Here is a 24,560-nt window from a genome sequence, read left to right on the forward strand (position 1 = left end):
CAGGTTCTCTGTCTCGTCATTGTTTAAGATCTGACCCAGTACAGCGGGTCATCAGCAAACTTGAAATAGAGTTTGCTCAAGTGTCACCACGCTTGGGAGCTCTGTCTCCGAGAAGATTGTCACATTCCTGATAAGTCCACAGTGCTCCGCACGCAGCCACAGTGGAAATTATACAGCACATTTCAAATAGAAATCATCCCACATTGTTTTATGGAAACAGATGACAATTGTTTAATCGTAGTGGGCAGACTCAGAGACAAGCTTCGTTCCAGAAGGAGGTTTTATAAAGTGGAGCTGGAAGCCAAGGTGGAGCTGTTCAGGGAGGCCATTCCATAGATTCCAAACTGTTAACCAGCCTGACTGGACTTCAATTCCCAGCATCCCCTCCATCCCAGCAAAATCCCTCCACTTCCTGCTGGGAAGTACGGACGTGTAAAGTTCCCACTGTGAGACAGAGAGGAAGAGAAACAGTGAGGAAGTGGGACAGAGAGTGACTGCAGGCTCACAGAGGACAATGGGAATCGGGGCTGGCAGAGAGGACTGTAGCAGTTAGTGACTCCCTGTCTGCCTGGAGTCTACACTTCCCTGGGAAGTTTAATCAGGAATACAGTTACAGAATTCTCTTTAGTTTCCTAAAGTTACTATAGATTGAAAAGGGAAAGAACAGAATCAGTTTACCCGACATTGAACCTGTTTGTGAAGATTGAATTGCCTTTGCTGATAAATCTCGGTGCCCCAGTTACAGTGCGGATTGTCACAGTGACTTACAACAACTCCCAGTTCCTGTTCACTATACATTGAATGAACTGAGCAGAGGGCAACTCACAGCAAGAGGCACGAGGGGCAGGGAGAGGCTACGGCTTAGAATTGAGGAATGGCGGGGTGTGAGGATGTGGAGAATGAGTGGAGCAGGATTGAAAACACTATCCGTTCCAGTTTGAGGCATTTACGAGACAGGTACCTATGGAGCAGCAGACACCAGACAGAGAGGAGGAGACCTCTGGAGGTACAGACAGAGCCAGCAGAAGTGGCACCTTTACAGAGATTGCCGGTAAGGATTGTAAATCCCGGTTTGTCAGTCTCAGCTTTCCTCCTGGGAGCCAGATCAGCTGGATCTTATCAGATGGCATTAACTCTCTTCCTCATCCATACCTTTGTATTCTTTCCTTCCCCTCTCCCCATGTTTCAATTATACACATGGCTGTTCAAACAGGACCACAACACACATCATAGAATCCCTACAGCGGTGAAGAAGATACAGTGACACAGTGGGTTAGCACTGCTGTCTCACAGCGCCAGGGACCCGGGCACGGTGACACAGTGGGTTAGCACTGCTATCTCACAGTGCCAGGGACCCGGGCACAGTGACACAGTGGGTTAGCACTGCTCCCTCACAGCACCAGGGACCCGGGTACGGTGACACAGTGGGTTAGCACTGCTGCCTCACAGTGCCAGGGACCCGGGTACGGTGACACAGTGGTTAGCACTGCAGTCTCACAGTGCCAGGGACCCGGGCACGGTGACACAGTGGTTAGCACTGCTGCCTCACAGTGCCAGGGACCCGGGTACGGTGACACAGTGGTTAGCACTGCTGCCTCACAGTGCCAGGGACCCGGGTACGGTGACACAGTGGTTAGCACTGCTGTCTCACAGTGCCAGGGACCCAGGTATGGTGACACAGTGGTTAGCACTGCTGTCTCACAGTGCCAGGGACCCAGGTATGGTGACACAGTGGTTAGCACTGCTGCCTCACAGCACCAGGGACCCGGGCACGGTGACACAGCGGGTTAGCACTGCTGCCTCACAGCGCCAGGGACCCGGGCACGGTGACACAGTGGGTTAGCACTGCTGCCTCACAGCGCCAGGGACCCGGGTACGGTGACACAGTGGGTTAGCACTGCTGCCTCACAGTGCCAGGGACCCGGGCACGGTGACACAGTGGGTTAGCACTGCTGCCTCACAGTGCCAGGGACCCGGGCACGGTGACACAGCGGGTTAGCACTGCTCCCTCACAGCGCCAGGGACCCGGGCACGGTGACACAGTGGGTTAGCACTGCTCCCTCACAGCGCCAGGGACCCGGGCACGGTGACACAGTGGGTTAGCACTGCTGCCTCACAGTGCCAGGGACCCGGGTACGGTGACACAGTGGGTTAGCACTGCTGTCTCACAGCACCAGGGACCCGGGTACGGTGACACAGTGGGTTAGCACTGCTCCCTCACAGCGCCAGGGACCCGGGCACGGTGACACAGTGGGTTAGCACTGCTGCCTCACAGTGCCAGGGACCCGGGTACGGTGACACAGTGGGTTAGCACTGCTGCCTCACAGTGCCAGGGACCCGGGTTCAATTCCACTCTTCGGTGACTGTGTGAAGTTTGCATGTTTTCCTGGTGTCTGCGTGGGTTTCCTCCCAGTCCAAAGATGATCCGGGTCCACAGGATTCTCAAGTTGGCCTCGCAGGTGGAGGACGTGGTCAAGAAGGCGTATGGTGTACTGGCCTTCATTAATCGAGGGATTGAGTTTAGGAGTCAGGAGGTAATGCTGCAACTTTATAAGACCCTTGTCAGACCCCACTTGGAGTACTGTGCGCAGTTCTGGTCGCCTCACTACAGGAAGGATGTGGAAGCTATTGAGAGGGTGCAGAGGAGATTTACAAGGATGTTGCCTGGATTGGGAGGAATGCCTTATGAAGATAGGTTGAGGGAGCTGGGACTCTTCTCCCTGGAGAGACGAAGGATGAGAGGCGACCTGATAGAGGTTTATAAAATGATGAGAAGTATCAATCAGGTGGATTCTCAGAGGCTATTTCCCAGGGCTGAAATGGTCACTACGAGAGGACACAGGTTTAAGGTGCTGGGGAGCAAGTACAGAGGAGATGTTAGGGGTAAGTTTTTCACTCAGAGGGTGGTGAGTGAGTGGAATCGGCTGCTGGCGATGATGGTGGAGGCGGATTTGATAGGGTCTTTTAAGAGACTTCTGGATGTGTACATGGGACTTAGTAAGATAGAGGGTTATAGGTAAGCCTAGAAGGTAGGGATATCATCAGTGCAACTTGTGGGCCGAAGGGCCTGTTTGTGCTGTAGTTTCTCTATGTTCTATGTGCAGCTTATGTGGATTAGCCATGGTAGGTGTGTGGGGTTTTCTTCCTATGAACCCTATCTATATTCCTCATAATTTTGTACACTCTATCTGGTTCCCCCTCAGCCTCTCTGCTCAAACAACCCCAGCCTAACCAGCCCCTTCCAGAGCTGAAACGCTCCAGCCCAGGGATTATCCTGGTGAATCTCCCCTGCACTCTCTCCAGTGCTATCACATCCTTCCTGTAGTGTGGTGACTGGAACTGCACCCCAGCTGTGGCCTGATGGATGTTTTAAACAGGCCCCATGTCCATGATACCATTGTCAATCCCTCCTTAGCTCTGACCTATCACTGACTTTGTATTCTGCCCTATCCCTCCAGAGTATGTAATTCATCACATTCCTCCCTCCCTGTAGGTGGGTCAATAGCCTCGAAATGTTCGCTGTGTTTCTCTCTCCACAGACGCTGCCCAACCTACTGGGTTTATTCAGCATGTTCTGAGTTTATTTCAGATTTCCAGCAGCTGGAGTATTTTCCTCTGATTTGAGAAAAGTTAAATCTTCGTTCCTGAGCTTTTCTCAAACAAAACTTTCATTCTCTTCCTTGCCTAAGCCTTTCAGAAGTTTCAGTGTGGGATTGAAACCCTTGTACTGCTGTCCTAGGTGGAGGTGCAGCTATCCATCATGGCCTTACTGCCTCCGAGGGACCTCTGCCGGCTGGGGTGTGTTAACCATTATTGGAATACCATGGTCCGGGATCCCCTCTTGTGGCGTTACTTCTTACTGCGGGATCTTCCTCACTGGAATTCTGTGGACCATCTCTCCCTGCCGGATGCAGCGTTACTGAGCAAATCCCTCACAGACAGTACAGGACAGGACTACATGACAGCGTAAGTGGAACAACCTCTTGGAACTAACCATTGTCTGAATTAACCAGGTTCTCCCCGTGTCTGCGTGGGTTTCCTCCGCTTTCCTCCCACGCTCCAAAGATGTGCAGGTTAGGTGGATTGGACATGCTTAATTGCCCCTTAGTGTTAGCAGGGTAAATATCTGGGGTTACGGGGCTAGAGTGGGATTGTTGTCAGTACAGTCTCGATGGGCTGAATGGCCTCCTTCTCTAAAGTAGGGATACTTGATTTGATTTGATTTATTATTGTCAACTGTATTTACGGTGAGAAGTATTGTTTCTTGAGCGCTATACGGACAAAGCATACCATTTATAGAGAAGGAAAGGAAAGAGTGCAGAATGTAGTGTTACAGTCACAGCGAGGGTGTAGAGAAAGATCAACTTAATGTGAGGTAAGTCCATTCAAAAGTCTGACAACAGCAGGGAAGTGCCAAATCTGTAAAAGTTTGAATGAAAGCATTATTAGAGAGTTTAAAAGAATTAGAATGAAATTTTAGAAGAATAGAATGAGAGTAAAAGATAGAATTAGAAGGTGTGTGGGCACAGCTGGCGAGGATATATTCTAACCAGGTAATCATCACTGCAGCAATCAGAGCGACAAATGTTCGTTCATTTTCACTGCCTGGTGTTATCTGTAGTGAAATTACTCCTTTTTATGTAAGTTGCATTACATCTTTACCAAAGTCAAGCTAATGGATTGATAATAACTCTCGAACATAAGAACATAAGAAATAGGAGCAGGAGTAGGCCATCTAGCCCTTCGAGCCTGCCCCGCCATTCAATAAGATCATGGCTGATCTGTCGTGGCTCAGTTCCACTTTCCCGCTTTCTCCCCATAACCCTTAATCCCCTCTCTTATCAAAAACCCATCAACCCGCGTCTCAAAAATATTTAGCGAGGTAGCCTCCACCACTTCAACAGGCAGAGAATTCCAGAGATTCACCACCCTTTGAGTGAAGAAGTTCCTCCTCAACTCTGTTCTAAACCGCCCCCCCTTTATCTTGAGGCTGTGCCCCCTAGTCCTACTGTCCTTTCTGAGCGGGAAGAGTCTCTCCACCTCTATCCTATCCATCCCATTCATCATCTTATACGTCTCAATGAGATCTCCCCTCATTCTTCTAAACTCTAATGAGTACAAGCCTAGTTTATTCAGCCTCTCCTCATAGCTCAACCCCCTCAACTCCGGTATCAGCCTAGTAAACCTCCTCTGCACTCCCTCCAAGGCCAAAATATCTTTGCGCAGGTGCGGCGCCCAAAACTGCACACAGTACTCCAGCTGCGGCCTCACCAATGCCCTATACAGCTGCAGCAAGACCTCCCTACTTTTATATTCAATCCCCCTCGCTATGAAGGCCAGCATCCCATTCGCCTTCCTGACCACCTGCTGAACCTGCAAGCTGGGTTTTTGCGACTCGTGCACAAGGACCCCGAGGTCCCTCTGCACCGTCGCCTGCTGCAGTTTTTCGCCACGTAAGTAATAGTCCTTCCTACCATTCTTCCTACCAAAGTGGACCACCTCGCACTTGCCAACATTAAATTCCATTTGCCATTTCCTGGCCCATTCGCCCAGCCTATCTAGATCCTTCTGCAGACTCTCCACACCCTCCGCACAATTTGCCGTTCCACCAATCTTGGTGTCATCAGCAAATTTCAACACCCTACACTCGGTTCCCTCCTCCAGATCATCTATATAAATGGTAAATAGCTGAGGCCCCAGCACCGACCCCTGGGGCACTCCACTAGTCACCATCCGCCAATCCGAATAGCACCCGTTGACCCCCACTCTCTGCCTCCTATTTGACAACCAATCCTCTATCCACGCTAACACCCTACCCCCAACTCCATGTCCCTCGGCCTTCTGCGATAACCTCTTGTGAGGTACTTTGTCAAACGCCTTCTGAAAATCTAGAAAGACCACATCCACCGGCTCTCCTCTATCCACCGCCCTAGACACATCCTCATAGAACTCCAGTAAATTTGTCAGACACGACTTCCCTTTAATGAAACCGTGTTGCGTCCGCCCTATCAAGCAATTCCCTTCAAGATGCCTCGCAATTTCCTCCTTAATGACAGATTCTAACATTTTACCTACCACAGACGTTAAACTAACCGGCCTATAATTCCCCGCCTTTTGCCTGGCACCCTTCTTAAACAACGGCGTAACATTAGCCGTTTTCCAATCATCCGGCACTTCCCCAGAATCCAGCGACGTCTGGAAAATAACCACCAAGGCATCCACTATCACCTCCGCCATTTCTTTCAGAACCCTCGGATGCATTCCATCCGGTCCTGGGGACTTGTCCATAATCAGCCCCTCCAGTCTGTCGAGCACCGCCTCTCTAGTAACAGTAATGTCATTAAGACCCTCCAGTCCTACCACCTTTCCATCGCTAACACCCGGCAAATTATTCACGTCCTCCTCCGTGAAGACAGAAACAAAAAAGTTATTCAATACCTTAGCTATATCCCCATCCCCTACCACTAGGTCCCCTTTCTCATCCTCTAAAGGACCAACATTCACCCTAGCCAGCCTCTTCCTTTTTATATATTTATAAAAACTCTTGCTATCCTTTTTTATCTTAAGCGCTAGCCCAGCTTCATAGTTTCTCCTACCCTTCTTTTGAAGCTCGGGTTTCGGAGCTGGAATGGTGGCTGAGGGCACTGTGGAGAGTCCGCGAGTCTGAGAGCATTGTGGGTAGCACGTTCAGGAAAGTGGTCACACCACAACTGAAGGGACTTCACAGAAGGGACTTCATAGATTGTGAGGAAGGGTGTCATAGTCTGCAGGGAGACTTAGATAGGTTGCAGAGCTGGGCCGAGAGGTGGCGGATGGAATTTAATGCGGAGAAGTGTGAGGTAATTCACTTTGGTAGGAGCAACAGATGTGTCGAGTATAGGGCTAACGGGAGGACTTTGAATAGTGTGGATGAACAGAGGGATCTAGGTGTGTGTGTACATAGATCCCTGAAAGTTGGGAATCAAGTAGATAAGGTTGTCAAGAAGGCATACGGTGTCTTGGCGTTTATTGGTAGGGGGATTGAATTTAGGAGTCGCAGCGTCATGTTGCAACTGTACACTACTCTAGTGCGGCCGCACTTGGAGTACTGTGTGCAGTTCTGGTCCCCGCATTACAAGAAGGATGTGGAGGCGTTGGAGAGGGTGCAGAGGAGGTTTACTAGGATGTTGCCTGGTATGGTGGGGAGGTCCTATGAGGAGAGACTGAGGGATCTAGGGTTGTTTTCGTTGGGAAGAAGGCGGCTAAGAGGGGATCTTATTGAAACATATAAGATGATTAGGGGTTTAGATAGGGTGGATAGTGATAGCCTTTTTCCTCGGATGGAGAAAGCTAGCACGAGGGGGCATGACTTTAAATTAAGGGGGGGTAGCTACAGGACGGATGTCAGGGGTAGGTTCTTTACCCAGCGGGTGGTGAGGGATTGGAATGCCCTGCCTGCTGCAGTTGTAGATGCGTCTAGTTTGGGGGCGTTTAAGAGATCTCTGGATAGGTTTATGGACGAAAAGGGATTGGTATAGGCTAGTGGGTCATTGTTTTTGTAACTGGTCGGCGCAACATCGTGGGCCGAAGGGCCTGTTCTGCGCTGTAATGTTCTATGTTCTATGTTCTATGTTCTATGTTCTAAGTCATCCTCCCTCACCCAAATCTTCAATTCCTCTCTAGCCATGACTGAGGTGCCAGACAGCTGGAGAACAGCTAATGTGGTTTCACTATTGAAGGATTGTAGATATAAACCAGGGAACTACAGACCAGTCAATCTCACGTCAGTGGTGGGGAAACTATTAGAGAAACCTCTGAACAAAGAACAATACAGCACAGGAACAGGCCCTTCGGCCCACTAAATCTGTGCTGACACAGATGCCTCTCTGTGTGATCCATATCCCTCTATTCCTGCCTATTCATGTATTTATCTAGATGTCTCTCGAACATTGTCATAGAATCTGCTTCCACCACCCCCTCCAGCTTAACGTCTGTAGTAGGGAAAGGAAGAAATAGCGAGACATCTGGATATAAATTGTCCCATTGGGAAGACGTGAAGGGCAGGTCATGTTTGACTAATTTGGTGGAATTCTTTGAGAACATTCATGTGCAGTGGGCAGTGGGGAACCTGTGGATGTGGTGTATCTGGATTTCCAGAAAGCACTCGATAAGGTTCCCACACCAAGGACTGCTACATAAGGTAAAGGTGCACGGTGTTATGGGTAATGTATTAGTGTGGATAGAGGATTGGTTAACTAACAGAGAGCAAAGAGTGGGGGTAAATGGGTGTTTTTCTGGTTGGCGACCAGTGAGTAGTGGTGTGCCTCAGGGATCAGTGTTGGGACCACAATTGTTTACGATTTACATCGATGATTTGGAGTTGGGGACCAAGTGTAGTGTGTCAAAATTCACAGATGACACTAAGATGGGTGGCAGAGCAAAGTGTGCAGAGGATACTGAAAGTCTGTAAAGGGATATAGATAATCTAAATGAGTGGGCGAGGGTCTGGCAGATGGAGTACAATGTTAGTAAATGTGGGTCATCCATTTTGGTCGGAATAACAGCAAAATGGACTATTATTTAAATGGTAAAAAATTGCAGCATGCTGCTGTGCAGAGGGATCTGGGTGTCCTTGTGCAGGAATCTCAAGGAGTTGGTTTGCAGGTACAGCAGGTAATTAAGAAGGTAAATGGAATTTTATCCTTCATTGCCAGAGGGATGGAGTTTAAAAACAGTGAGGTTATGTTGCAGCTGTATAAGGTGCTGGTGAGGCCACACCTGGAGTACTGTGTACAGTTTTGGTCTCCTTACTTGAGAAAGGATATACTGGCACTGGAGGGGGTGCAGAGGAGATTCACTAGGTTGATTCCGGAGTTGAGAGGATTGGCTTATGAGGAAAGACTGAGTAGACTGGGGCTATACTCATTGGAATTCAGAAGAATGAGGGGAGATCTTATAGAAACATATAAGATTATGAAGGGAATAGATAAGATAGAAGCAGGGAAGTTGTTTCCACTGGCGGGTGAAACTAGAACTAGGGGGAATAGCCTCAAAATAAGGGGAAGCAGATTTAGGACTGAGTTGAGGAGGAACTTCTTCACACAAAGGGTTGTGAATCTGTGGAATTCCCTGCCCAGTGAAGCAGTTGAGCCTCATTGAATGTTTTTAAGGCAAGGATAGATACATTTTTGAACAGTAAAGGAATTAAGGGTTATGGTGAGCGGGTGGGTAAGTGGAGATGAGTCCATGAAAAGATCAGCCATGATCTTATTGAATGGGGGAGCAGGATCGAGGGGCCAGATGGCCGACTCCTGCTCCTAGTTCTTATGTTCTTACGTGTCTGTGTGTGTGGATTTATGTCCCCTTTAGCAAGTGTAAATGATTATGAACTCGACAGATTATCTTCAACTAGTTGTTAGGGTAGCCACTAGCACACTCCAGAATGTTTAGCAGCACTGCCCAGTCTCAGAATCACATCTGGAGCGGGAATGGCGGGGCAGGCTCAAAGGGCTAGGTGGCCTATCCCTGCTCCTATTTCTTATGTTCTTAGAGAGAATGCAGTGAAGGTTTACCAGACTGATTCCTGGGATGGCAGGACTGACCTATGAAGAATGATTGGATCAATTGGGATTGTATCTGCTGGAGTTTAGAAGAGTGAGGGGGAACCGCATAGAAATCGATAAAATTCTAACAGGATTAGATAGGGTAGATGCAGGAAAGATGTTCCTGATTTTGGGGCTATCCAGAACCATGGGTTATTGTCTAAGGAAACAAGGTAAAACATTCAAAATTGAGATGAGGAGAAATTTCTTCACCCAGAAAGTTGGAAGCATGTGGAATTCACTATCGCTGAAAACATTGTATGTTTCCAAATATGAGTTATGATATGGCAGTTGGAGTGAAGGGGATCAAAGGATATAGGGGGAAGGGGGGAAATCAGGCTATTGAGTTGGATGATCAGCCATGATCATAATGAATGGTGGAACAGGTTTGGAGGGCCGAATGGCCTACTTCTGTTCCTACTTTCCATGTTTCTATACCATTGCCCATCCTTAGTTGCCCTTCAGAAGTTGGTGGTGAGCTGCCTTCTTGAATCCCTGCAGTCCATGTGATGTAGGTACTCCCACAGTGCTGTTAGGGAGTGAGTTCTAGGATTTTGACCCAGTGACAGTGAAGGAATGGTGATAAATTTCCTTGTCAGGATGGTACTGGAGCTGTATAAATGCCTGGTTAACTGGAATATTATGTCCAGTTTTCAGCACTGCATCTTGGAAAGGATACACTCACCCTGGAGAGAATCGTAGCTCTGTGTCACCAGAATATTGTTTGTGTCCAACAGTTAAAATAAGGACTCAGATTTATTATTCCTGGAATAACAGGTGATCTTAGTGTTTTCAAAGGAACTGATTGGACTGGTAGAGAGAAATAGTTTTCTTGATGTGGGGTATGTACACACGGGAAATTAGACTAATCGGGAGAGAAGGAAGGAAACACATCTTGACACAGATACTCTCAAAAGCAAACAAGGCCAGTAGATGTTAACTCAATCAATAACTCAAAAACTGGAATCAATACATTTCAGCTACACAGGGACACTGAGATAAAAGGAGGCCAGCTGTCAATGCTGTTGGGGTTACAGAATCTCATTGAACAGCAGAACAGGATTGAGGGGCTGTATGGCCTCCTGTTCCAGTGTTCTACAGTGTGTGGTGGTTTAAGGTTCAAGCTTGTTGCTGGCAGTTAGTCTAACTTCCCTTCTTTTCTCTCCAATACTTTTCATCCTTGTGTTTTGTATTTTGTGAGTCTGTTGACTCATTTTGCTCGATAGAAGTGAGGGAGAGGGGAAGGTGAATCAATGTTAATTGTGGCTTTCTTCGATGGGCAGCTATTTAAAGAGTTCTCCTGAAAGCAGGAAGCACTGGAAATTGATTCACCCAGTCTACAGCTCCATGACTTCTTTCTTCTACTCACTGGTGTCTCCGACGGAACCCCGCTTTGCCATGTTTGGCCCTGGATTGGAACAGTTGGATTCCTCACTGGTGACAGAGATGATGAATTCTCCGAGGTTGCTGCCTCTTGCCTCTTTACCCCAGCGACAGATTGACGGTATGTTATCCAACATGCATGGGTCCCCAAACAGTTATCCCTCACACTTGAAACAGTTAACAGCAGCTTGTAATTTGTATAAAACCTCGAAAACATCCCACACAGGAGTGTCAGTCAGTCAGCCAGAATTGAAACACAATCTACATTAAGGAGATACTTGGACAGGTGACCAAAAGCTTAGTCGAAAAATGAGAATTTATTGACCGTTACTAAGGAGCAGAGTGCGACAGAGAGGCAGAGAGTTTTGGGAGGGCGTTCATAATATCATAGGGTAGAAATATCTGGTTTCTTTTCAAAGTGTCATTTCAGGAAGAAGACTGGAGTGTAACCCAACCGACTCAGAACAGCTTCTTCCCTGCTGCTGTCAGACTTGTGAATGGACCTATCTCGCACTAAGTTGATCTTTCTCTGCATCCTAGCTTTGACTGTAACACTACATTCTGCACTCTCTCCTTTCCTTCTCTATGAACGGCATGCTTTGTTTGTATAGTGCACAAGAAACAATACTTTTCACTGTGTACTAATAGATGTGACAATAATAAATCAAATCAAATATATGACCTAGGACAGGTATAATCACAGAATACTATAGTGCAGAAGAGGCCCTTCAGCCCATCAGGTCTGCATCAAAGCATGAAAGGCCCTGTCCTGCCCACCTAATACCACTCAGAACCAAAAACAAAGAAAATTCCAACACAGGAAACAGGCCCTTCGGCCCTCCAAGCCTGCGCCGCTCATTGGTCCAACTAGACCATCCGTTTGTATCCCTCCATTCCCAGTCTGTTCATGTGACGATCCAGATAAGTCTTAAACAATCCCAGCGTGTCCGCCTCCACCATGCTGCTTGGCAGTGCATTCCAGGCCCCCACCACCCTCTGTGTAAAATACTTCCCTCTGATATCGGAGTTAAACCTCGCCCCCCTCACCTTGAACATGTGACCCCTCGTGTTTGTCACCTCCAACCTGGGAAAAAGCTTCCCACTGTTCACCCTATCCATATCCCTCATAATTTTATACACCTCTATTAGGTCTCCCCTCATTCTCCATCTTTCCAGGGAGAACAACCTCAGTTTACCCAAACTCTCCTCATAGCTAAGAGCCATCATACCAGGCAACATCCTGGTAAACCTTCTCTGCACTCTTTCCAAATCCTCCACGTCCTTCTGGTAGTGCGGTGACCAGAACTGGACGCAGTACTCCAAATGTGGCCTAACCAATGTTCTATGCAGCTGTAACATCAGACGCCAATTTTTATACTCTATATCCCGTCCTATTAAGGCAAGCATGCCATATGCCTTCTTCACCACCTTCTCCACCTGTGCTGCCACCTTCAAGGATCTGTGGACTTGCACACCCAGGTCACTCTGTGCGTCTATACTCTTGATGTTTGTGCCATTTATTGTATAGCTCCCCCCTACCTTAGTCCTACCAAAATGTATCACTTCGCAGTTATCTGGATTAAATTCTATCTGCCATTTCTCCGCCCAATTTTCCAGCCTATCTATATCCTGCTGTATTCTCCAACAATGTTCATCACTATCCGCAAGTCCAGCCATCTTCGTATCATCTGCAAACTTACTGATCACACCAGTTACACCTTCTTCCAAATCATTTATATATATCACAAATAGCAGAGGTCCCAGTACAGAGCCCTGTGGAACACCACTGGTCACAGACCTCTAGCTAGAAAAAGACCCTTCCACTGCTACCCTCTGTCTTCTGTGGCCAAGCCAGTTCTCTACCCATCTAGCCACCTCTCCTTTTATCCCATGAGATTTAACCTTTTGCACCAACCTGCCATGAGGGACTTTGTCAAACGCTTTACTAAAATTCATATAGATGAAATCCCCGGCTCTACCCTCGTCAACCGTTTTTATCACCTCCTCAAAAAACTCCACCAAATTTGTGAGGCATGACCTCCCTCTTACAAAATCATGCTGTCTATCACCAAAGAGATTAGTCCGTTCTAAATGTGCATACATCCTATCTCTAAGAATCCTCTCCAATAATTTCCCTACAACGGACATCAAGCTCTCCGGCCTAAAATTACCCGGGTTATCCCTGCTCCCCTTCTTAAATAACGGTACCACATTCGCTATCCTCCAATCCTCAGGGGCCTCACCTGTGTCCAATGAAGAGACAAAGATCTCTGTCAGAGGCCTAACAATTTCATCTCTTGTCTCCCTGAGCAGTCTAGGATAGATGCCATCAGGCCCTGAGGATTTGTCAGTTTTAATGTTCCCTAAAAATTAAAACCCCCTACCCTTCTGGGGACCATATCCCTCTATTCCCATCCTATTCATATATTTGTCAAGATGCTCCTTAAAAGTCACTACCATATCTGTTTCCACTACCTCCCTGGCAATGAGTTCCAGGCACCCACCACCTCTACGTTAAAACCTTGCCAGCACTTGGCCCATGGCCCTGAATGTCATGATGTGCCAAGTACTCACTCAGATACTTTTTAAAAGATGTGAGGCATCACCACCCTCCCAAGCTGCATATTCCAGACCCTCACCACCCTCTGGGTAAAAAGCTTTTCCTCAAATTCCCCCCTAAACCTCCCACCTCCCCCCCCCCACTTTTAACTTGTGTCCCCCTCGTAACTGACCCTTCAACTAAGGGGAACAGCTGCTCCCTATCCACTCTGTGTCCCTCATAATCCTGAACACCTCAATCAGATCGCCCCCTCTGTCTTCTCTGCTCCAATGAAAACAACCCAAGCCTATCCAACATCTCTTTATAATTTAACCGCTCCATCCCAGGCAGCATCCTGGTGAATCCCCTCCACACCCCCTCCAGGGCAATCACATCCTTCCCATAATGTGGTGACCAGAACTGCACACAGTGCTCCAGCTGTGGCCTCACCAAAGCTCTACACAACTCTAACATGACCTCTCTGCTGTTGTAATCTACACCCCGATTGATAAAGGTGAGTGTCCCATTGCCTTTTTCACCACCCTATTAACCTGCCTTTCCACCGGAGATCTGTGGACAAACACACCAAGGTCCCTTTGTTCTTCGGAACTCCCCAGTGTCAGACCTTCCATAGTATACTTCCTTGTCTAATTACTCCTTCCAAAGTGCATCACCTCACACTTTTCAGGGTTAAACTCCATCTGCTGCTTATCTGCCCAATTGACCATTCCGTCTATATCTTCCCATAACCCAAGACACTCAACCTCGCTGTTAACCACCCGGCCAATCTTTGTATCATCGGCAAACTTACTGATCCAAGCCCTGGGTAATTTGCATTCTCTATCTGCTCAGGAGCCTGAGGCTAATGGCTGGGCAGGTTACTCCAGCATGAATCATGATGTGGAGATGTTGGCGTTGGACTGGGGTAAACATAGTAAGAAGTCTCACAACACCCAGGTTAGAGTCCAACAGGTTTATTTGGTAGCAAAAACCACAAGCTTTCGGAGCACTGCCCCTTCATCAGGTAAGTGGGAGTTCTGTTCATAAACAGGGTATATAAAGACACAAACTCAATTTACAAAATAATGTCAGCGCAGAGTCCCTGAGCAGAGACTGACAGCCAAGTTCCGCACACATGAGGATGGCCTCAACCGGGATCTTGGGTTCATGTCACACTATCTGTAACCCCCACGACTTGCCTCGGCTTGCAAAACCTCACTTAATGTACTGTCTGGGTACAATACACATCTCTTTAACTTGTGCTTCACGCTCTCTCCACTCACACCGTCTGTATCTTTAAGACTTGATTACCTGTAAAGACTCGCATTCCAACTATTACCTTGTAAACTGAGTTGTGTCTTTATATGCCCTGTTTGTGAACACAATTCCCACTCACCTGATGAAGGGGCGACACTCCGAAGGCTCATGCTACCAAATAATCCTGTTGGATTTTAACCTGGTGTTGTGAGATTTCTCACCAAACCATTAGTCAGCTAGTGTGCATTGGAAATGATGATCACAGAATAAAACACGTTAAGAATCAGAGCTCACCAGCTATATCCCAGAGCAGTGAACAGCTCTTAGAGATATTCCAGCTTCTCCACTTGGAATTCCCAGAGGTTTCTACTCATCCGATTTCAGACAAGCAGTCAGAGAAGTTCACAAAGGGATGGTCCTGATGAAATCGAACTGGGATCATGACAATATCAAAATTAACATCGGAAAACAGGAGCAGGGGTAGGCCATTTGGCCCTTCAAGCCTGCTCCAACATTGAATGATATCAAGGCTGATTGGGCTGTGGTCTCAGCTCCCACATCCTGTACACTCCCAGAGCCTCAGCTCCCTAGTGTAGCCTTCTCTGGGATACAGAATGCCACACACTAACAACCCAGAAAGAAACTCTCCTCATTTTTTCCATTCTTAAAAAGAAGACCTCTAACTTAAACTATGTTCCCTAGTGTTAAACTCTCACATAAAAAGGAACATCCTGTAACGCCATGCTGTACCTGTACTGGGAGTGTTTGATGGGGGACAGTGTAGAGGGAGCTTTACTCTGTATCTAACCCCGTGCTGTACCTGTCCTGGGAGTGTTTGATGGGGGACAGTGTAGAGGGAGCTTTACTCTGTATCTAACCCCGTGCTGTACCTGTCCTGGGAGTGTTTGATGGGGGGACAGTGTAGAGGGAGCTTTACTCTGTATCTAACCCCGTGCTGTACCTGTCCTGGGAGTGTTTGATGGGGGACAGTGTAGAGGGAGCTTTACTCTGTATCTAACCCTGTGCTGTACCTGTCCTGGGAGTGTTTGATGGGGACAGTGTAGAGGGAGCTTTACTCTGTATCTAACCCCGTGCTGTACCTGTCCTGGGAGTGTTTGATGGGGGACAGTGTAGAGGGAGCTTTACTCTGTATCTAACCCCGTGCTGTACCTGTCCTGGGAGTGTTTGATGGGGGACAGTGTAGAGGGAGCTTTACTCTGTATCTAACCCCGTGCTGTACCTGTCCTGGGAGTGTTTGATGGGGACAGTGTAGAGGGAGCTTTACTCTGTATCTAACCCCGTGCTGTACCTGTCCTGGGAGTGTTTGATGGGGGACAGTGTAGAGGGAGCATTACTCTGTATCTAACCCCGTGCTGTACCTGTCCTGGGAGTGTTTGATGGGGACAGTGTAGAGGGAGCTTTACTCTGTATCTAACCCCGTGCTGTACCTGTCCTGGGAGTGTTTGATGGGGGACAGTGTAGAGGGAGCTTTACTCTGTATCTAACCCTGTGCTGTACCTGTCCTGGGAGTGTTTGATGGGGGACAGTGTAGAAGGAGCTTTACTCTGTATCTAACCCCGTGCTGTACCTGTCCTGGGAGTGTTTGATGGGGGACGGTGTAGAGGGAGCTTTACTCTGTATCTAACCCCGTGCTGTACCTGTCCTGGGAGTGTTTGATGGGGGACAGTGTAGAGGGAGCTTTACTCTGTATCTAACCCCGTGCTGTACCTGTCCTGGGAGTGTTTGATGGGGGACAGTGTAGAGGGAGCTTTACTCTGTATCTAACCCCGTGCTGTACCTGTCCTGGGAGTGTTTGATGGGGGACAGTGTAGAGGGAGCTTTACTCTGTATCTAACCCCGTGCTGTACATGTCCTGGGAGTGTTTGATGGGGGGACAGTGTAGGGGGAGCTTTACTCTGTATCTAACCCCGTGCTGTACCTGTCCTGGGAGTGTTTGATGGGGGACAGTGTATTGGAGGATTTTATTTGCACTCCTGACCAATTGTCAGGCTCATGTGCCCTGATTGAGGTTATGTGAGGGTGTACGGTTATTGTTGATCCTTATCCTGTCTTCGAGGTTGGATGGAACAGTCGTGGAGGCATAAAAATGAATTTGACATCCCTGGATTGATGTGGTATTTATTTTTTAACATGAGGACGTACTGATTGTTTACTGTTCAATCTTGTTACCTGGTGACATTGTTCTTACTTTCATTTGTCCTATCTCAGGAATTGGATCAGGAATCAGTTTTGTGTTCAACAATGAGAACAGGTTTAACATTCTGACGTTATATTCAACAACCTGGTGAGTAATTATTGGAGGAATCTGGTCAAGGACAGATGTGGACCATCAGACCTTGGGCCTCTTGTGGCAGTATCTCCCTCCCTTGTACTCGTTAGAGTTTAGAAGAATGAGGGGAGATCTCATTGAGACGTATAAGATGATGAATGGGATGGATAGGATAGAGGTGGAGAGACTCTTCCCGCTCAGAAAGGACAGTAGGACTAGGGGGCACAGCCTCAAGATAAAGGGGGGGCAGTTTAGAACGGAGTTGAGGAGGAACTTCTTCACTCAAAGGGTGGTGAATCTCTGGAATTCTCTGCCCGTTGAAGTGGTGGAGGCTGCCTCGCTAAATATTTTTAAGAAGCGGGTTGATGGGTTCTTGATAAGAGAGGGGATTAAGGGTTATGGGGAGAGGGCGGGAAAGTGGAACTGAGCCACGACAGATCAGCCATGATCTTATTGAATGGCGGGGCAGGCTCGAAGGGCTAGATGGCCTACTCCTGCTCCTATTTCTTATGTTCTTATGTTCTTATGTTCTCCCGAGTACCTTATCTCGATTGGCCTATCCTGGTCCCATATCCCGAATAGTTAACAATTCCACTCAGATTTCACATTTATAACTGAACTATAGCTTAGTGAATATCAAGGGGGATTTTCACCCCACCTTTGTAAGGGCTTCCTAACTCTTGCCTCTAACACTGTGAGTATCCCTCAGGCTCCTCTCACCAGGGATAATGTTTCTCTCGGGTGATTCTGTCAAACGTTTACGCCTCAGGTTGGGGTTTTTGAGGAGCAGGTGGTGAAGTTGAGTTGGGAAGTTTCTGGACCCAGCAGCCAGTCTTCTCGAACAAGAACCTCACCCCCAGGGAGGCGGAGCGGGGATGGAATGGGACCCTCCATCCTCACAGGAAGCCTCGGGGTAGCAGCAGGGGTGTGTGGCTGGTGAGGTGGGGAAGGTAGATCCACCCAAAGGTGACTTCTGGCCTGTCGGCCCCGTTACAAAGGTGACTGTCAGGCCTTCCAACCCACACCTGCGTACACCATTATATACCCCAATAACATACCCCTTCCTTCATACTGCCAATCCCCCTCATACCCCACATGGCCACTCACATCTCCATGAAGCCCCCTCATACCCCACAGCCCTCACAGACCTCCACCCTGTGAAGCCACCATCCTCCCTCATACCCTACAGGGCCGCTCACCTGTATATACTGTGGGCTCATATTGGTTGACAGATGGATATTGACCAGGACTGTGTCATGTACAATCTCCACCCTATAATACCACCGGATCAGTTACAGGGATAGCATTGGAGATTCCAGGTGAGAGCTGTCACTCTGACATTGCAGCATTGCCTTGGGAAAGAAGCTCAGGAATGTGTTCACCAAGTTTCGAAATATCAGCGGTAACATCTGGTCAGGCACAGGCCGCTGACTGATGGATATTTACAACTCATTCCGGAAGCTTCCAGCACAGCATGGCAAGGGACTTGAACCCATAACCTTCTGACTGAGACGCTGAACATAGAAAACTGAAGAAAAGCCGATTGAATCTGCCCGTTGAAGTGGTGGAGGCTACCTCGCTAAATATTTTTAAGACGCGGGTTGATGGGTTTTTGATAAGAGAGGGGATTAAGGGTTATGGGGAGAGGGCGGGAATGTGGAGCTGAGCCAAGACAGATCAGCCATGATCTTATTGAATGGCGGGGCAGGCTTGAAGGGCTAGATGGCCTACTCCTGCTCCTATTTCTTATGTTCTTATGTAATCCAGCAATAATTTAGAGAGTGGAACTTTAACCATGTTTCTGCTAATGGTTAGACAAACATTAATACTTCTACTGAGGAATATTTATTTCCAAAAATAGATTTCCTTGTAAATTATTAACTTACAATGTTCGGACCAGGAATTGATGGCATTGCATCTATCACAGACTGTTCCCATCAAACACTACCAGGACAGGTACAGCACGGGGTTAGATACAGAGTAAAGCTCCCTCTACACTGTCCCCATCAAACACTCCCAGGACAGGTACAGCACGGGGTTAGATACAGAGTAAAGCTCCCTCTACACTGTCCCCACATCAAACACTCCCAGGACAGGTACAGCACGGGGTTAGATACAGAGTAAAGCTCCCTCTACACTGTCCCCCATCAAACACTCCCAGGACAGGTACAGCACAGGGTTAGATACAGAGTAAATCTCCCTCTACACTGTCCCCCCATCAAACACTCCCAGGACAGGTACAGCACGGGGTTAGATACAGAGTAAAGCTCCCTCTACACTGTCCCCATCAATCACTCCCAGGACAGGTACAGCACTGGGTTAGATACAGAGTAAAGCTCCCTCTACACCGTCCCCCCATCAAACACTCCCAGGACAGGTACAGCACGGGGTTAGATACAGAGTAAAGCTCCCTCTACACTGTCCCCCCATCAAACACTCCCAGGACAGGTACAGCACGGGGTTAGATACAGAGTAAAGCTCCCTCTACACTGTCCCCCATCAAACACTCCCAGGACAGGTACAGCACGGGGTTAGATACAGAGTAAAGCTCCCTCTACACTGTCCCCATCAAACACTCCCAGGACAGGTACAGCACAGGGTTAGATACAGAGTAAAGCTCCCTCTACACTGTCCCCCCATCAAACACTCCCAGGACAGGTACAGCACGGGGTTAGATACAGAGTAAAGCTCCCTCTACACTGTCCCCATCAAACACTCCCAGGACAGGTACAGCACGGGGTTAGATACAGAGTAAAGCTCCCTCTACACTGTCCCCATCAAACACTCCCAGGACAGGTACAGCACGGGGTTAGATACAGAGTAAAGCTCCCTCTACACTGTCCCCCCATCAAACACTCCCAGGACAGGTACAGCACGGGGTTAGATACAGAGTAAAGCTCCCTCTACACTGTCCCCATCAAACACTCCCAGGACAGGTACAGCACGGGGTTAGATACAGAGTAAAGCTCCCTCTACACTGTCCCCATCAAACACTCCCAGGACAGGTACAGCACGGGGTTAGATACAGAGTAAAGCTCCCTCTACACTGTCCCCATCAAACACTCCCAGGACAGGTACAGCACAGGGTTAGATACAGAGTAAAGCTCCCTCTACACTGTCCCCATCAAACACTCCCAGGACAGGTACAGCACGGGGTTAGATACAGAGTAAAGCTCCCTCTACACTGTCCCCATCAAACACTCCCAGGACAGGTACAGCACGGGGTTAGATACAGAGTAAAGCTCCCTCTACACTGTCCCCATCAAACACTCCCAGGACAGATACAGCACGGGGTTAGATACAGAGTAAAGCTCCCTCTACACTGTCCCCATCAAACACTCCCAGGACAGGTACAGCACGGGGTTAGATACAGAGTAAAGCTCCCTCTACACTGTCCCCATCAAACACTCCCAGGACAGGTACAGCACGGGGTTAGATACAGAGTAAAGCTCCCTCTACACTGTCCCCATCAAACACTCCCAGGACAGGCACAGCACAGGGTTAGATACAGATTAAGTTTCTTGTACAGATCCTACAACAATAGTTAAATAATCTTAATTCTGAGGTTTAGTGATGTCTGATATTCATGTAGGTTTTTCTCGTGAGTACACACCGTGTTCAGCTGCTGTTCCACAGTGTAACCAATAACCCGGAGTTGAACAGCTGTTTGTTTCCTGTCCCACAGGAAGGAGAGAGAATCTGCGCGACTGGAGGAGAATGAAGTGGTGAACAAGATGTTTGTACAGCAGAGTGCTGCTGGTGATCAGGCTGAGGTACAGAGTGCCACCCCACAGGAAGCAGGGTGCTCCATCATTCCTCAGGTGCAGCAAGTGTGCAGAGTGGTGAATGGATTCATCTACGTGGCGAATGCAGAGGCCAGGCGAAGTTAGTGACTCCTTCCCTGCAGTCTTTTCACTCAGTGACTGAGCCGGGCTCCACGCTGGGGGGGGGGCGGGTGCTGATACCCTGATAGAATGTCTGCTGGCTAACAACAGGATATCATCTCCACGTGCGTGACAGCCAATTTAACATCATCCCAACTGAGTGCAAAGCAAAGTGAAATATATTGTCATTGATAGCATCTAATAACAAACCCAGATGGATCTTTCCAACAATCATTACAATCAATAATCACCATGTCTAGACCAGATCCCTCTACACTGTCCCCCATCAAACACTCCCAGGACAGGTACAGCACGGGGTTAGATACAGAGTAACGCTCCCTCTACACTGTCCCCATCAAACACTCCCAGGACAGGTACAGCACAGGGTTAGATACAGAGTAAAGCTCCCTCTACACTGTCCCCATCAAACACTCCCAGGACAGGTACAGCACGGGGTTAGATACAGAGTAAAGCTCCCTCTACACCGTCCCCCATCAAACACTCCCAGGACAGGTACAGCACAGGGTTAGATACAGAGTAAAGCTCCCTCTACACTGCCCCCCATCAAACACTCCCAGGACAGGTACAGCACGGGGTTAGATACAGAGTAAAGCTCCCTCTACACTGTCCCCCCATCAAACACTCCCAGGACAGGTACAGCACGGGGTTAGATACAGAGTAAAGCTCCCTCTACACTGTCCCCCCCATCAAACACTCCCAGGACAGGTACAGCACGGGGTTAGATACAGAGTAAAGCTCCCTCTACACTGTCCCCATCAAACACTCCCAGGACAGGTACAGCACGGGGTTAGATACAGAGTAAAGCTCCCTCTACACTGTCCCCATCAAACACTCCCAGGACAGGTACAGCACGGGGTTAGATACAGAGTAAAGCTCCCTCTACACTGTCCCCATCAAACACTCCCAGGACAGGTACAGCACAGGGTTAGATACAGAGTAAAGCTCCCTCTACACTGTCCCCCCATCAAACACTCCCAGGACAGGTACAGCACGGGGTTAGATACAGAGTAAAGCTCCCTCTACACTGTCCCCCATCAAACACTCCCAGGACAGGTACAGCACGGGGTTAGATACAGAGTAAAGCTCCCTCTACACTGTCCCCATCAAACACTCCCAGGACAGGTACAGCACGGGGTTAGATACAGAGTAAAGCTCCCTCTACACTGTCCCCCATCAAACACTCCCAGGACAGGTACAGCACGGGGTTAGATACAGAGTAAAGCTCCCTCTACACTGTCCCCCATCAAACACTCCCAGGACAGGTACAGCACGGGGTTAGATACAGAGTAAAGCTCCCTCTACACTGTCCCCCATCAAACACTCCCAGGACAGGTACAGCACGGGGTTAGATACAGAGTAAAGCTCCCTCTACACTGTCCCCATCAAACACTCCCAGGACAGGTACAGCACGGGGTTAGATACAGAGTAAAGCTCCCTCTACACTGTCCCCATCAAACACTCCCAGGACAGGTACAGCACGGGGTTAGATACAGAGTAAAGCTCCCTCTACACTGTCCTCCCATCAAACACTCCCAGGACAGAAAAGATTTACTAGGATGCTCCTGGGACTTGCTGGTTTGTGTTATAAGGAGAGGCTGAATGAGCTGGGATTTTATTAATTGTATTTAAATTTCTGTGGCTGCCACGTTGGGATTTGAACCCATGTCCCACAGCATTAATGCAGACCTCCAGATTACTGACACAGTGACATTACCACTTCAGCCATGTCCCAGTCTCTGCAGGATTTGCATTAACCTTAACGAAGTATCTCTTAACATCCTGTGAATCTCCCTGGAAGTTACAGATACCCCAGCAATAGTTCAACATTCGCCTCTCCGCTGATTGGAGGTAGCTGTTGTTATGTATTTACAGGATGTGGGCATCGCTGGCTCTGTCAGCATTTTATTGCTTATCTCTAATTGCCCTGGAGGAGGCGGTGGCAAGCTTCCTTCCTGAACTGTTACAGTCCAGTGGTGCCAGGGCTGGTGGGCATTTCAGAATCTCAGCATGACGCAGTTTGTGTGGTGCCAAGTGACTAGCTTAGGTGTTTTAAAAAAAGGGCAACGTGGACAAGTTGGGCCGTAGGGCCTGTTTCAATGCTGTAAACCTCTATGAGTTGAAGTAAAATTCTTTGTTTTGCAATGTTTTTATCTCCGTCTCCCACTCAGGGCACGAGCGAGGCCAGGAACGGCTCCAGATCCGGGCCATGATCGATCCAGCTCTCGGTTCCCCAAGTCGCCCACTCCTGGTACTGTGCTGTACCTCCCAGCCTGGTGTCCCACGGATACCGTGTGTTTACGTCTCACACCAGTTACAGTTAAACCAGCTGGATCGGCCGTGGTTGGTGAGTACTGACAGGTTTCACTGGTAATGTTTCTGAATCACAAACACACAACGTGGGACCAGCTCTTCAAGCACAGCCCTGCACTGTGGCCAATGAGAATGAATCGCCTCCGTCCTGGAAATATTCAGTATAATTGGAGGAACCATAGAGTCATAGAGTGCAGGAGAGGCCCTTTGGCCCATCGTGACTACACCCACATGTGAGAAATACCTGACCTGCCCACCTAATCCCACCTGCCAGCACTGGGCCCATGGCCCTGAATGTGATGATGTGCCAAGTACTCACCCAGGTACTTTGTAAAGGATGTGAGGCATCCCACCTCCACCACCCCCCCAGGCAGCGCATTCCAGACCCTCACCACCCTCTGGGTAAAAAGGTTTTTCCTCAAATCCCCCCTAAACCTCCCTCCCCTCACCTTGAACCTGTGTCCCCCTCGTAACTGACCCTTCAACTAAGGGGAACAGCTGCTCCCTATCCACTCTGTGTCCCTCATAATCTTGAACACCTCAATCAGATCGCCCCTCTGTCTTCTCTGCTCCAGAGAAAACTTATCCCTTCACCCTCTGTTCTTCTCTAAGCTTTCTGCAGAATTGAGTATCTCACATACATTCGTGGAGGTATACAGAACAGAAAAAGACCCTTCGGCCCAACGTGTCTGTGCTGGAGGCTTTCCCCTTTCACCTTTTCCTGCCCTGCATGCTCCTTGACGTTTCGTGTCTCTGGATTTTCGCCTTCCATCTTCTTGTTTGTGGAACACAGTCACTTTGAAACCTCACTGTCTTATCTTTGAATCCGTCCCACTGTTCCGACCCCACTAAAATCCCAAATAATTCAACACGTCTGCGTGTCTGATGAGTGTTTCTCTGAGTTCAGTGTGTATGAACTAACAGTTCCCTCTGCCTCTGCTTATTTCTTTGACTAGGCTCAAGATACTGATGCACAATCTCTTGGGGGGTTTCTCGAGGGTATGGAATGGATTCTGCAGCAGGCTGGGAGACTGTGAGCCAGCAACTGGGACAATGCAGAACCAGAGACTATCGTTTGGGAAAAGCTTCCGATCCAAGCAGCTCAGCTAACCTGAAGGTCCACTTGTGAGGGGATTAATTGCTCACGTTATATCCCTGCGGATTATTTCTCTGAAACTCTGATCATCACTCAACCCGTGATGACTTTTTCCTGCTGCTGAATTATGAAGTCGTCCGGATAAATATTCCACATCGTGGGCTTTTTTTTGCCTTTGTTTTCTGGTTCTTTGGGCAAC

General features: G+C 48.4%; 1 protein-coding gene across 1 annotated transcript; it reads left to right on the forward strand.

The window, feature by feature from the left end:
* Positions 1 to 426: 426 nt before the first annotated feature.
* On the forward strand, positions 427 to 24,526 carry fbxo4 (F-box protein 4). The gene is made up of 7 exons (XM_080184184.1): positions 427 to 1,051; positions 3,740 to 3,966; positions 10,865 to 11,085; positions 16,990 to 17,065; positions 20,736 to 20,935; positions 23,124 to 23,299; positions 24,222 to 24,526. Exons 1-7 carry the CDS (start codon positions 875 to 877, stop codon positions 24,300 to 24,302), a joined length of 1,158 nt encoding a protein of 385 aa, XP_080040310.1. The 5' UTR covers positions 427 to 874; the 3' UTR covers positions 24,303 to 24,526.
* Positions 24,527 to 24,560: the final 34 nt, after the last annotated feature.

Source organism: Carcharhinus amblyrhynchos, unplaced genomic scaffold (genome assembly GCF_965287045.1).
Source record: "Carcharhinus amblyrhynchos unplaced genomic scaffold, sCarAmb.v2.hapA scaffold_602, whole genome shotgun sequence".
In the NCBI taxonomy this organism is placed as follows: Eukaryota; Metazoa; Chordata; class Chondrichthyes; order Carcharhiniformes; family Carcharhinidae; genus Carcharhinus; species Carcharhinus amblyrhynchos.

Coding starts and splice junctions, on each gene's coding strand:
- fbxo4 (XM_080184184.1), top strand. CDS start 875: ATGGCGGGGTGTGAGGATGTGGAGAATGAGTGGAGCAGGATTGAAAAC. Junction 3,967..10,864: donor GGACAGGACTACATGACAGC/GTAAGTGGAACA, acceptor TTCGATGGGCAG/CTATTTAAAGAGTTCTCCTG. Junction 11,086..16,989: donor ACCCCAGCGACAGATTGACG/GTATGTTATCCA, acceptor GTCCTATCTCAG/GAATTGGATCAGGAATCAGT.